Genomic DNA, 12,401 nt, shown 5'->3' on the forward strand with positions numbered 1-12,401 from the left:
GGGCTCCTCAGCCACTGCTGAAGGGGGGGGATGCTGAAACAAACCCAAACTGAACTCCCTCCACTCTTTTTCCCCCCTCCCATTCTGAAAACAGTGACAGGCTGGGAGCCCCACAAACACAAGTTACAGAAGGTGCTATATTTTGAAACCTCTTCATCGCATACAATGAGGGCTCAGATTTTCACCTTCTCAGCCTTTTTTTAAGCTGTCTGCAGCCATGCACTTGTTTGGGCATGACTGTAAGCTACTTTCTGTGGCCAGATTGGGCAAAACTTGTCACTTCTGTCTGTACACAAGTAGTATCTAAAGCTGCTGAAGGACACCAGGAAGGGTTGGTAGATGCCTTGGATGAAAGCAAAGTTTTGGAACATGCAACACCCAATTTAGGAATTCTGCTACAAAAGCATGGAGTTCTGCAGATTTCTATCAGTGGCTGCAAACCCTGTGTTCCCAGCATGTTGGTGGTCAATGGATGTCTGGCTCAAGGCTCACTCCCAAGAGATGCCTGCAATGGTTTGATCCACACTATTACATGGTGCACTACCCTGAGGGCTGCTCTCCTCTTGCTCCTTGCATAATACCCATGGTGGCCCCAGCTCCAAGCCTTGTACAGACACAGCTATTACAGCCCTCCTTGATTCTTCAGGCTTACCAAGGCGCCAGAGCAAGCTTGCACCAACTACTCTCTTCTTTGGCCATCACCCTCTTCCCCACTGTCAGCCTCAGGCATATACACTCAGAGTTGCACGGTGAAGACCTTCCTTCCACCTGCCTTCAAATAGGGTAGTTCCACTTGTCCCAAGTAGACACAGCTGGTCTCTGACCATGCCTCAGTCTCTTCTCACTTGGTGCTGGGGCAATGACTCTGCATTGCCACCTTCTGAAGTTCCACATTCCCCCATGGCACATGTCCCTGGCAACAACAGTGTCTCTGCAAAGCAACTGCAAGACCCACTAGCTACTAGCAGGGAAGATGCTTTTCAGCTGCTCTCTCCCTAGCAGAGTACCCATGGCCACTGGTCTATGCTCCAGCCTTGCTGGAATAGGTCCCCCCGGCCACCCCACCGGGTCCCCTGACACTCCTAACCCCCTTGTTCTAATAGTCTCTTCTCTTCTCCCTAGAATGCACCCCTACAGCAGCATCCACTGTGTGGGTTTATAGCTTTCTCCCATACTGACAGGCCTTTCAGGGTCCCCAATAAACCTCCTGATCCAATCGAGAGCAGGGACCTAAGAAGCAACTCTTCCCTTTTTTTCCAGCTCTTCCTCTCAGTGTTCCTATCTCTCCTTGTGCAGTATCTAGACTGTACTGAGGTGCAGATCACTCCTGCTGAGTAAGAAATTCAGCACAGGCAGCAGCCAACAAGCCAGCTGAAAAGTCACCACTACTTCCTGCCTGCCAGCAGCCTGCCCAGGCTCTGTCTGGAAGAGCACATCAAAAGGCCTGCTCAGGCTCAGCCACCACCTCCTCCCTGCTTCCAGCCAGAACACAAGTAGAACACACTACTACCAACAATTCCCCTGCGCCATTTTTGGCCCTCTCAGAAACATCCAGCACAACCCCACCTGAGACTGACCCACATTCCCTCTCCCAGCTGATGTTAGTGACATCCACAGCACACCTGGTCCTACTAAGAACCAGCCAGAGCTCAGCTGAAACAGAACTAGAGGGAGCAGGTAAGTGCGGTTTTGTGGTATGGCCTAGGACAAAGGAAAGAGTTGTGTTAGTAGATGACTCAAGTATTTAGCTGGTCTCATGAGCAAGCATTATAGGGGTAAATGGGCTTTTATAGGAGCCTCTGAGCAAGGGTAGGATGCTAGAATAGTGGAGGGAAAAGGGCCTGAGACTCTGGTGTGGCAGTGATATGTCTTGGGCTGGGGAGATTGCCTAGCAACTTAAACCAAGCTTGGGTTGCTCTCTGCTTTACATCCTCTCTGTGTTCAGTTGCTTCTTTCAAAGCTCAGACCTGAGACTATGGCCCTATCTAATTTAGTGGCTTGCAGCCAATCCCTAGACAACATCCTTTTTATTTGACCCCCAAGTGAGTCTGTAGAATTACAGCACAGTTGAAATGTGCATAAGCTAGATGGACCCTTGGCTTGAACCAAAATAGAAGCAGCAATAACAGTTTACAAGGAGCCTCTTTTATGCCTTGTGAGATACTGAGTGGTTCAGCTTTCCCTAAGGACATATAAAGAGCCATGCTGACCTCCTTGTTCTCCTATAAACACTTCATAAATGGTAACAATTTAATAAACACTTTGCCTCTGAAAGGGCTTGATTCCCCAGAGGTATCTATTACCCTGTTGTTTCACTCAGACACAGGGCTAAAAATGGCATCCTGAGGGCCCATTTTATTGTGTCTTAATGATTTCTGCAGTACACGTGCTCCATTTCCATGTAAAGTGGCCAGCCCTGCACTTGGTGTTGCAGAGTCAAGGCTGGATTTCTTCTTTTTTGTTCATCCCCACAGCCCCCAGCAATAAAGATTTTGTTGGCCACATGCTGCTTTCAAGTTGTCTGATAAACTGGCCACTTTCTCTATCTGAAGATGGGGGGCATTGCTAACTTTAGACCAAATGGTATTGTTTGAGGACACTGATCCTTCCCTGTTCTGTAACAAGGCTGCAAACTGCTTACAAAGTGACTGTACCCCCAGGGCACCAAATCCCATCAAGTGAACATTGAATTGCCTCTCTTTGGGCATTCCCTGGACTCCACTGTTTGGCTGGATGATACCATGGCAACGTGATCTAACAGTGGCTGATTATGTGGCATCAGACTGCTGCAAGCTTCAGTGTCCTGCTCCTGGCCCTACCCAAGTACACAATGGCTTCAGGAAATGCAGGCTCACAAGCTGCAAACGACATAAAGCAGCTGCATGTAGGGTGACAATCCATAAGAGACTGGGGGACAGACAGACAGTAAAGCATAGGGGGATGGTGGGAAACAGCTGTGGCAGGTGGTCTTTTCAACCCAGTGGATCTGGCAAGGACAGGAAAAGGCTTGTAGTGAGACAGGAAGGGAAGAGATAGTTTTGGAACTAGTGTAGGCAAAGCAGCAGATGGGACTTAGACGGAGGCCACGTGGGTGAGGAAGGAAAGAGAAGCCAGTGAGGGCTCCAGAGCTGTTATGGAGAATACACGGGAATGAGGCAGGTCCTTCAAAAGAATGGATGTGAACAGCGGGTGCTGCCTCACAGCCTGTGGGATCCCACTGGCTTCAGAAAGGGGCATGGGGGATGGTGTGTGTCAGGGAAGGGGTTGACCCAAGAACATGTGTGCTGGACCTCCCTGGGTTCCTGCTTGTTGCTGGGCCCCAGCACGGCTAGATGGTGGAAATTAGGATGTGGAAAGTTCTGGTCTTGAACAGACACAGAGGTAGGATGGCTCTGGAGGCAGGCAAATACTCCCTCCAGTTTGGCTTAGGCTGAAAACAGAAGCCCATGCCTGCTGCCAGACTGAGGCTAGAAGTAGCCACAACCTACCTTTCCCTTCAGCTGTTCAGCTGCCTATGAAAGAGCTAAGGAGATGAGGCATTCTAGAGGTGACAAGGGGGAGACAGCTGAAAAAATGTGGTGGAGGACAGAGCTATCAGAACTGCTGCCCTGATTTCCCTGGGTTTTCCAGCCTAACAGTTCCACTTCTTTGTCAGGGCAGAAGGACGGGATGCTTGGTGCTGCTCTTTCTGTGCTTCTCCTATTCTCTGGTGGCTGGTGAGTGAAGCTTTGTCTGGGAACAAAGTGCTCTAGTCTGGCCCTTACAGTCCTCAATCAATGTCTTCAGGCTAGTGAAGGCTGGGCCCTGCTTGAGTCTCTCTCAACCCAGACTAGCATTTTGGACACCTGTGCCCTGGGGGAGGTAGAGCTGCGTGTGCTCAGTGTCACCTGACCAATAATGGCAAGGGAGAAAAGCAAGGGAGGAGAGGGGAGGCAGGGAGCCAAGAGATGGAGAGATTGAGGGAAGCCAAGGAAAAGATGGAATAATAATGAAGGAGAAGCAAAGATAAGTGAAGAGAAGGTAAAGCACAGGCCTGAGCCTCTCTCTATACTAGAGGACTGCCCTTTGTTTGCTTTGCAGGCTGTGGGACCCAGATCAGCTTGGCTCCCTCTAGCACAGCGCAGGAGTTTGTTGCTGTAGGTGAGTTCCCTTGGGTAGTGTCACTGCAGGACCTACAACACAAACATTTGGCCTTTGGCTGCATCTTGAGCGAGTATTGGATACTGAGCGCTGCATCCAGGCTTCAGAACAGGTGCATATCCTGCTGCTGTTCTATCGTACCTTCAGGGGAAGAGGGGAGCTTTCATGCCTTAAGGCCTGTACTTGTTCTCTGGAGAGCACATCCTGTCTGTGACCCTGTGTCAAAGGAAGTCAGTGGAATTGTCAAGGTACACTTTATTCCACATCCTGAATGACTTACCAGGCACTGCCTTGACAGACAGAGTTGGCTGCAGTAAAAGAACAGGATCTGAGCCAATAAGCAAATGAAACTCTCTCTAAATGTTGCATAGAAATGTCTGCTGCTGTGAGAATTTCCACTGAAATGGAGACAAGAGTTAAATACCCAGATGCCACACATTGCACACTTGCGTTGGGCAGAGCTGGAAGGAACCTCAGGGTCATCTGATCTATCTACATGAATGAATGTAGAAATGTGACTCCTGATATGTTACCCTGGGGTTTCCTTGGGTCCCCTCTCAGAATTGGGTCTCTTAGAAGATCTGCTCTGCTTTGGCAAGCCAGAGAGTGAGCACAATACATTCTTCTCATCCCTTCTCTGCCACTCAACATTAAATCAACTGAAACCTTTCAACCAGCCTCTTATTCTTGGCCACATTCTACCCTGCCCCTCCACACACAGCAGTAGCTAATATAGTCTCCCATCTAGGAACTGCTGTACTCCTCCCAATGAAGATGTGACGTGAACAATGTGCCAGTGTTCAGTCAACTGGATATATTCGAGATTTTGGGGTTGCTCTCCTGACACAGTTCTACCCAGCTGCAGTCCTCCCCTGTGATGAGGTGGCTCTGTGCTACTCTGGTGATGAAAAACTGGCTCAGGAGGCAGTGGGGGAATCTTTGTGTATCACAGAGCCACTAGAATATTTCCAGCTGTAACATGCCACTGTAATAGGCCTAAGGGAAGCAGGGTGGGTAGCTGATGAGCCCTTACTGCTGGAATAGCCCCTGCAGACTGAGAACTCTTTAGGCTGCTCTAAATTGTGTCTTGTGACTAGGCTGGTGCTAGGCCTCCCAAGATTAGGTAGAATGAAGGCACAACACAGCTTGAAAGCCTGCTCTGCCCTAGTCCTCTAATGCTTGAAAAGTCACAAAGCTGGCTTCCAATCTCCCACTGGCTTTATAGCAGTATAGCTGCCTTACCCAAATCTCTGCTTATTGAAGTCTCCTCTCCTTGCTCCCTCTCTCACCAGGCACCCAGCTTTAGCCATGGTTGGTATGACTGATCTGAATATGCAACAGAAGGTCCAGCTCCACTATTCAATCAAGACCATAATCCCCTATGAGGACTTTGATGAAATCACCCGGTACAACAACATTGCCCTTCTGAAGACAGCCACCCCGGTACAGTTCAGTGACACAGTTCAGCCCATCTGCTTCCCAGGCAGGAACCTCACTGCATCAGCCCTGGAGAACTGCTGGGTGTCAGGATGGCTCCACGCCAAGCAGGTAACCCCTTCATTGCCAGATAATAGGCACTGGAGGAGGGTGAATCCTAAGACTGCACTCAGAAGTCTGGGGTAGAGGGGAGTGGGGGGATGTTCAGGAGCTTGAATCTGTCCAAGACAATCAGACCTGCTAGCTCCTCCTGGCCAGGAGAGTAGGTAAGGTATGCTGCAGGAGAAGAGAGGTCACTGACCAATTAGTAGCAGGGGTGCTTCAAGAGGTCTGGATCCTGCTGATGGTGGGCATGATCCCCACTCCGCAGCAGGCATATTTGCACATTGTCCCAGAAGATGAAATGTGGTCCAGGCAGGAAATCTAATGGCTAAGAGCAGGGTAAGAGTAGCACTGTCTGTGAACCAGTGAGCAGTCTCAAGGGTGAGGTTTCCCTCATTTTCTCATGATCAGGCCACATTCCTGCAAGCAGCACTCCCATCAGTTTGTCCTAGGAAGGTTAAAGAGAGATGCATGCAGAGCTCAGTCAGATCTGCTTCAGATCAGCAAGCAGAGGCTGCAAGGAAATAAACCCAAGCTTGTGCCCTCTGCCTCTGTCTAAGATAGCAGTGCTCTTATCACAGCCTTTCCCAGTCTGACAACCCATGTTTCAAACCCAGGTCTCTTTTGTGACAATGCAGAAAAACACCCCTGGGTTCCTTACCCAGATAGGATCTAGATGAAGTAGCAGTGCTGCCTTTAGCTTACTGTCTTAATAGGAAAAACATGGCATAACATGCAACATAGTTGCGACTTCCATTTCCCAGAGACCACCTCTACCCTGGGCAGAAGCTAGCCTGGGGCATCTGATCCCTTTGCTTTCTTCACTCAGGCAGGAAACAGGGCTGCAGTAAGCTTTCTGAGAAAACTGTCAGTCCTGGATGTGGATCCTTGCCCCTTAAAGAGAATCATCACAACAGAGTGTTGCAGCCACAGAGAGTCTGACAACGTGACTGGATGCCTGGTAAGGAGCGTCTAGTGATCCAGGCACAGAACAAAGCGCGGGAACCTATCAGCTCCTGCTTCAGTCACTCAATAGCCCAGTCCACAATAGCAATTTGTTACACTGGGCTGTCCATGGCAAACCAGTGAAGGTATCTCACTCTGGCTTCAAAGGCACAAGCTTGACTCTCACTTCAGACCTGTGCCAAACAAAGGCTCTTCCTGGTCATTTGGGTGGGGAGCAAAGGGGCTGGATGTGCTGTTGGTCACGTTGCTGCCTAGTGTGCTGCTGGGTACAGACACTAGCATTCTCTAACCACACCAGCCCAATAGGCTGCTAGGCTCAGAAGGGCCTCTGTAGTGGAGTCATGAAGTCCAGGGCCTGCACCATGTTATTTTTAACCTGTCACCTCCCACCTCTGTCCTGCTTCTTTGCACAAGCACAGCTACTGGCCACCACTAAAGAAAGCTGAACTGGGTCCCCCCAATACCCTGTTAATGTTATCCCTCTCCAGCCAGCAGGTATTGCTGTTGGGGGAACATGGGATTCATCTTCCCCCACATGAAGCTAACCCAGGAAGCAAAAGACTAAGGTCAAGCCTTGAATCCAAGCCTCCCTAGACCTGATTCTAAGCCAGAGCTCAGTCTGCAGAAACACCATCTCTGTGCCCGTGACACTTGTGCCTTGCTCTTCATCAGCTATAAGCCTAACATGTAACACCATAAAGCAGATACTTCTTGGTAGAGCACTGCTGGTTTGACAGCTGAGATCTTCATTGCAGAACCATGCTATGCCAGTTTAGAACCTGCATATTAAAGTCTTGTTTCTGATGGAGACAGGATCCCATGGAAATCATGTATCCAAACTTCCTTTCTCCCAGTCTTGGAGGATTCCAAGACTGCTGTGATCTAGCCACTCTCCCATCTCATTCATGTCTGAATTCTGATTGTGATAGCATCCTGAACACTGATTTGGTCCTCTCCATGGAGTCATTTTTCTGCCTTTTCAGCATTATTGTTGCTGTCTCTTACAGCAAGATGGCCCCAGCAAGCCAGCCACCTGAACATGCCAAATGTGTGCAGAATGTTTGTATACTTAATGGAGTTTGTTTAAACTTGTGGAAGGAGTGAGGCCTTCTGTATTGCAAATGCCAGGACAATCTTGGGGCATCCCCCTTAAATCCATGGGCCTCGCTCACTTTGCATAGCCAAGCTGCCATAACCTCCTCACTTATCCTGATGAGTCCTTGTAGATGTCTTTCAATAGGATTTTCTATAAGAATTTCCCTGTGGATTTATCAGGGGTGAATGCCATGTTGAATGACTTTTCCAAGGCCCCTCAGGTCAAAATATGCAGAAGGGCTTACACTGGTTGAAACTGGGGCCTAAGGAGCTGCCTTCTGGTTGTTTAATTTGAAGCACATAGCAACATGGAACAGCAAGGCTCTTAATTTCTGTCAGCCTAAGGAAAACCGTTAGTCCCTGGAATTAGTGCTGGCTTGATGACAAAGTAGACAGAGTAACAGGTTGATGTGTTCTGCTTTCCACCCACTTCAGTGGGATTCATGGAGAGGAATCCATAGGACACAAACAGGGCCATGTTCTGTATAGGATACATTCTGTATAGGATATGGACTTTTGTGACTTAAGCTTGCTTTTTGTCTTTCAAAGGGAGACTCGGGAAACCCAGTCATGTGCCAGCCTAAGGGGACCAAAAGATGGGTTCTCAGTGGAGTGCTCAGTGAGGGCGGCATGAGATGCTATGGACCATTTCTGTACACCAAACTGTCCTACTACAGTGACTGGATTTCAGCCACAACAAAGAAAGCAGGAACCGCAATGTATCACACTTTTGCCAGAGGCCATGCTGCTTCCCCAGCTCCCACAGAGTATTTGCAAGGGTCCAACTATAGCCAAGGAAAGCAGCAACAGAAAGGCAGCAAGTCCTCCCAGGTTGGATTAGACAGGTCCAAAAGCAAGTCTGCTCCTTTGTACTATGACTATTACAGTGGGGAAGTGCTCCCCATTCCTGATGGGAGCTGCTATCTGCCTTATCCCACCCAGGACACCATTGCCATTTTCCTTCTGCTTTGCCTTCTGTTTTATTAGACAAGAGATCAAACTACAAAAGCAGCCCCCCTAGGGCCAGTACTCAGGGAACACTCTTACCCACATCTGCTACTGCTGAGAGTACCTATGTAGCATCATCCATGTGCATCAATGACCTGTCCTCACAGCAATGCCCCAGGTATCTGTCTGTCACTCCACCTTGGGAACTCACTGAAGGCTATATTAAACTTTTAAATTCTCCCAAGAAATCTTCCTGATTCCTTTTTTTTGCATTAAATGATCACAAGGCTCAACCCAGAGAGGGCAGTTCATGTAAACATGTCAGATATGATCATCAGAGAATAACTGGTCATCAAGATAGCTGACAGGAAAGGAAATATGAAGAGCAAAGCTGATTCAGAACTTTGAAGGCATTTGTACACATGCTTGCACCGGGTACTTTTAAAAGCACCCAGCACCGCAGTGCATACAATTTTATAAGTGGCGAAACACGTGTCAACACTGAGAAAATGGCAGTGGTGCGCTTTTGAATTAAAACACATCAGAGGTGTTTTAGTTCAAAAGTGCACTGCTGCCATTTTCCGCATACTGACACATTTCACTGCTTATATAACTGCACGTGCTTCAGTGAAGTGCGTGTCAGCTCGCGTGTAGAGCAGACTCAGTTAATCAAGTCTGCTCCGACCTGCCAGATCTCTGGAGCATTGCAGGACAAAAAGTATGTGTATAAATGCCCTGAGAGCCCAGCAAGGAAACCAAGTGACAGAGGCCAGTAGAATCCAACTTATCAGATAAATGGGACTTGACCAAATAGAGAACTTCCAACCCCGGGGCAGAGGGCAGGAAGGCGGTTGCTTTATTATTTGTGCAGAAATGGTTCCATCTCATGCTGCAGTGCAAACGGCTCTGTATTAATCTGTTTGATATCTCTGCATTCCAAGGGGCTGGCTCTTAGCTACATCTCTCACTGGCTACCTTGCAATGTAAGACAAGTTCTTGGCGGCTTACTAGCCATCTTGACCTTGTTCCAAGCTCTGTGGTAGCTTTGCAAAGACGCCTGCAGAAGTAAACATAAAAAAGAAGATATAGTAGTACAGAAACAAACTGCCATGAGGGATACTATCTGGCATGCTACCTACTGTATACGTGTATATGTATGTCAAGCATGTACTTTTACAATCTCAAGCTATCATTTGCTCCCATTGGTTTTCTGTGAATACTATGTGGAAAACTTTGAGATGCCACACAGCTGTCCTGTAGGAGCCAAACACTACTTGCAGCATGGCATATATGTTTTGCCTTTTGTCTTTCATGTGCTATTGCATTTACAGTCTCTGTAGCCACATAATAACAAGATTTAGCTATATGGAAATACCGTCACGGAAATAAATGGGAAGCTGTTTCTCTTGTCTAGTGAATCCCTGCTTCTTTTCAGCTCCCAGTACAGCTGATAAGACTTGCATTATACACTATTTATATAGCAATGCTCTGTACTCCAGGTTTGTTCAGTATGCCATGTAGCTGGTTTAAATAAAAGGTGGAAGGGTTATGTGATAAGTGAGTTTGTGCTGTTGTCAGACAGTTCTATACGTGAGCCCATGAACTCTGAGCAAGTTTGCACTCAGAGCTAACCTTCATAACACATAACACTTGCTATGAGGGATTAATCCAGAACCCTAAATCCAGGCTGACTTGAGCCTGGAGAAAAGCTGGATCCAGTTGCAAGTGTGTATTTTAGCTTTACTGTCATAGTATTATCACAGCAGCTAAAAGCTTACCATACACCAGGACACTGTTGTGCTAGGTGCTGCACAAACAATGAACAGAAGGATGACTCTTGCCTCAATGGCTTTCCAGTGTAAGTACACAGGTCAGGCCCATCGCTGCATGTTGATGAGCAGAGGTGTAAAAATGTAAGACTACACTATAAGCACTAGAAGACACTCAGAACTTGCCATGGCAATTCTGTTTCTTCACACTACCATATATTTGCATTTAGTTTACACTGTGGAGGAGGTGGCATTTCAACACAGAGAGCACCTACAGATGTGCAGCAAGGCTGCTCCAACGTGCTGTAATTACAGCACATCAGAGCAGACTCAATTAATTGAGTCTGCTGTAGCGTGTTAATTACTGTGCTCCAGCAGACTCCAGGGTCATGTGTATTAGCATCCCCTCTGCTCTTTTTCAGCAGAGACATGTGACCCTCCAGGCACTTTAACTAGAGGGGCTCTCAGAGCCGCTCTAATTAAAACACTCTCCCCCTCTTCCTGGAGCACATCTATAAATGCCCAGAGATGCCCTTGAGCTCTAGGCATTAAATGTGTTTCCTACTATTATTTAATTTATACTACTTTCTTTCATAATGAAAGCCTGGGCCTGGGGTCAGAAGCTTCAGGACACTCCCTATCTTTACTACAAAAGTGCAAGTCACAGCCTTCCTTCCTGTGTCTCAGTTCCTTCATTAGTGAACTAGGGGTAATAATGCACCATAAGGTTTAATTAATGTTTGCAAAGCGCTTTGAGATCATCAGAGGATCAGGATCAGAAAGCAGGTCAAAACATTCTGAAACAATCATTTAGGGCTCAAAGGGAACCAAATGGGCTGCACATGCAGAAGTGAGAACAGAGGCAGATCTGTGTTGGTTCCCCTTGAGGGGAGGTTTGCATTGCTGCGCTTTTACATTGTAAACATGTTGGTATAACAGCAACTTGATAATGCTTCCTGTTAACATTGCAGTAGATGTAACCCATCCTAAAACTCCTTGGTTTTCAGTCTCAGAGCTTAATTGTTAGAAAAGCTTTGGCCTCTATCCTCTGAATAGGAAGCAATAAGGACTGTGTTAACAGGACCTCAAGTTATTCTATTATACAGTAGTGAAAACCACAGCTAAAATTTCCCACTTTGTGCTGGTTTCTACAAAACAAAAGGGCCCTTTACATAAACTATATGTACAGATATGGACCCTCTGGAAATCAAATCCCAACTGCCTATAGGCCAGGACACAGGTACAACCCATGCCCTGCTCTAAACTCAGGAAGAGCTGGTCCTTCTGTACCTCAGCAATCTCCACCTTCCTCTCCCAGGTCTTAATACTGTTTTCCAGGTCATACAGGGCCATCTTCTCATTGACATACTTAAGGATGGGGGGGACTCTGTAATCTGACAGCTGCTTCTGTAGCTTCTTATTCAGACACTCAACTTTGGCTTGTTCCTGAGAGAGAAAAAGAGATACAAGACAGATGGAATCAGTGGGTGATCAGTGCTCAGAGGGGTCTGGCCCCCTCAGACCTGGTGATCGGTGCTCAGAGGGGAATGGCCACTTAATTATCTCTGAAAAACAACCAAACTCCCTAACACTAACTGCAGAGTGACTCAGGTGGACAGCATGATGTTTCTATTAGCAATTCCATTTCCTGACTGCCTGGGGCAACAGGAATCTTCATGAACAAACACTTTGTAGCATCTGGTTGCTATGGCTCTGCTTTATGTGCACCTGTCTTATGGGATTGTGCTACAACTTCTTAGTGCCCTGGCTGGGGACGGCAGGGTCTTGCCTTTGAAAAGTGCAAGGAAAGTAAAAGTAAGGAAGCCCTGGCCAGTCCTGTCAAGTTGGGTGCCTAAAAGTAGGGTCCAAGATCCTTATGGGAGAACCTTATGTGGCTTGCATTTCAGAGCTGCAGAACACTCTTTAATCCTCCTGACTTCCGCA

The 12,401-nt window shown here is 47.6% G+C and overlaps 2 protein-coding genes across 4 annotated transcripts in view; one reads left to right on the forward strand and one right to left on the reverse strand.

Annotated features, from left to right (window-relative positions):
- Window positions 1–1,584: 1,584 nt before the first annotated feature.
- On the forward strand, window positions 1,585–9,157 carry PRSS54 (serine protease 54). Of its 3 annotated transcripts, XM_025199808.1 has the most exons (6): window positions 2,831–2,884; window positions 3,656–3,716; window positions 4,081–4,252; window positions 5,433–5,688; window positions 6,509–6,640; window positions 8,290–9,157. In XM_025199808.1, exons 1-6 carry the CDS (start codon window positions 2,831–2,833, stop codon window positions 8,725–8,727), a joined length of 1,113 nt encoding a protein of 370 aa, XP_025055593.1. In that variant the 3' UTR covers window positions 8,728–9,157. The 3 variants fall into 3 exon arrangements, with proteins under 3 accessions (XP_014373806.1, XP_014373807.2, XP_025055593.1); XM_014518320.2 differs by lacking the exons at window positions 2,831–2,884; window positions 4,081–4,252 and adding an exon at window positions 1,585–1,677; XM_014518321.2 differs by lacking the exon at window positions 4,081–4,252 and having other exon boundaries at window positions 2,666–2,884.
- Window positions 9,158–9,238: 81 nt separating this feature from the next.
- CCDC113 (coiled-coil domain containing 113) overlaps window positions 9,239–12,401 on the reverse strand; it is a 21,277-nt gene continuing 18,114 nt past the window's right edge. Inside the window, 2 exon segments of the mRNA XM_014518302.2 lie at window positions 9,239–9,745; window positions 11,748–11,903. Coding sequence (XP_014373788.2) covers window positions 9,653–9,745; window positions 11,748–11,903 — 249 coding nt within the window. The 3' untranslated portion in view covers window positions 9,239–9,652.

The sequence above is a fragment of the Alligator sinensis genome, unplaced genomic scaffold (genome assembly GCF_000455745.1).
Source record: "Alligator sinensis unplaced genomic scaffold, ASM45574v1 scaffold203_1, whole genome shotgun sequence".
Classification (NCBI taxonomy): Eukaryota; Metazoa; Chordata; order Crocodylia; family Alligatoridae; genus Alligator; species Alligator sinensis.

Excerpts from the sequence above, each read along its gene's own strand:
- PRSS54 (XM_025199808.1), top strand. The coding sequence starts at position 2,831 with ATGGCTTCAGGAAATGCAGGCTCACAAGCTGCAAACGACATAAAGCAG. Across the intron at positions 2,885-3,655 it reads ACGACATAAAGCAGCTGCAT|GGCAGAAGGACGGGATGCTT; the intron begins GTAGGGTGACAA and ends CTTCTTTGTCAG. Across the intron at positions 3,717-4,080 it reads CTCCTATTCTCTGGTGGCTG|GCTGTGGGACCCAGATCAGC; the intron begins GTGAGTGAAGCT and ends TTTGCTTTGCAG.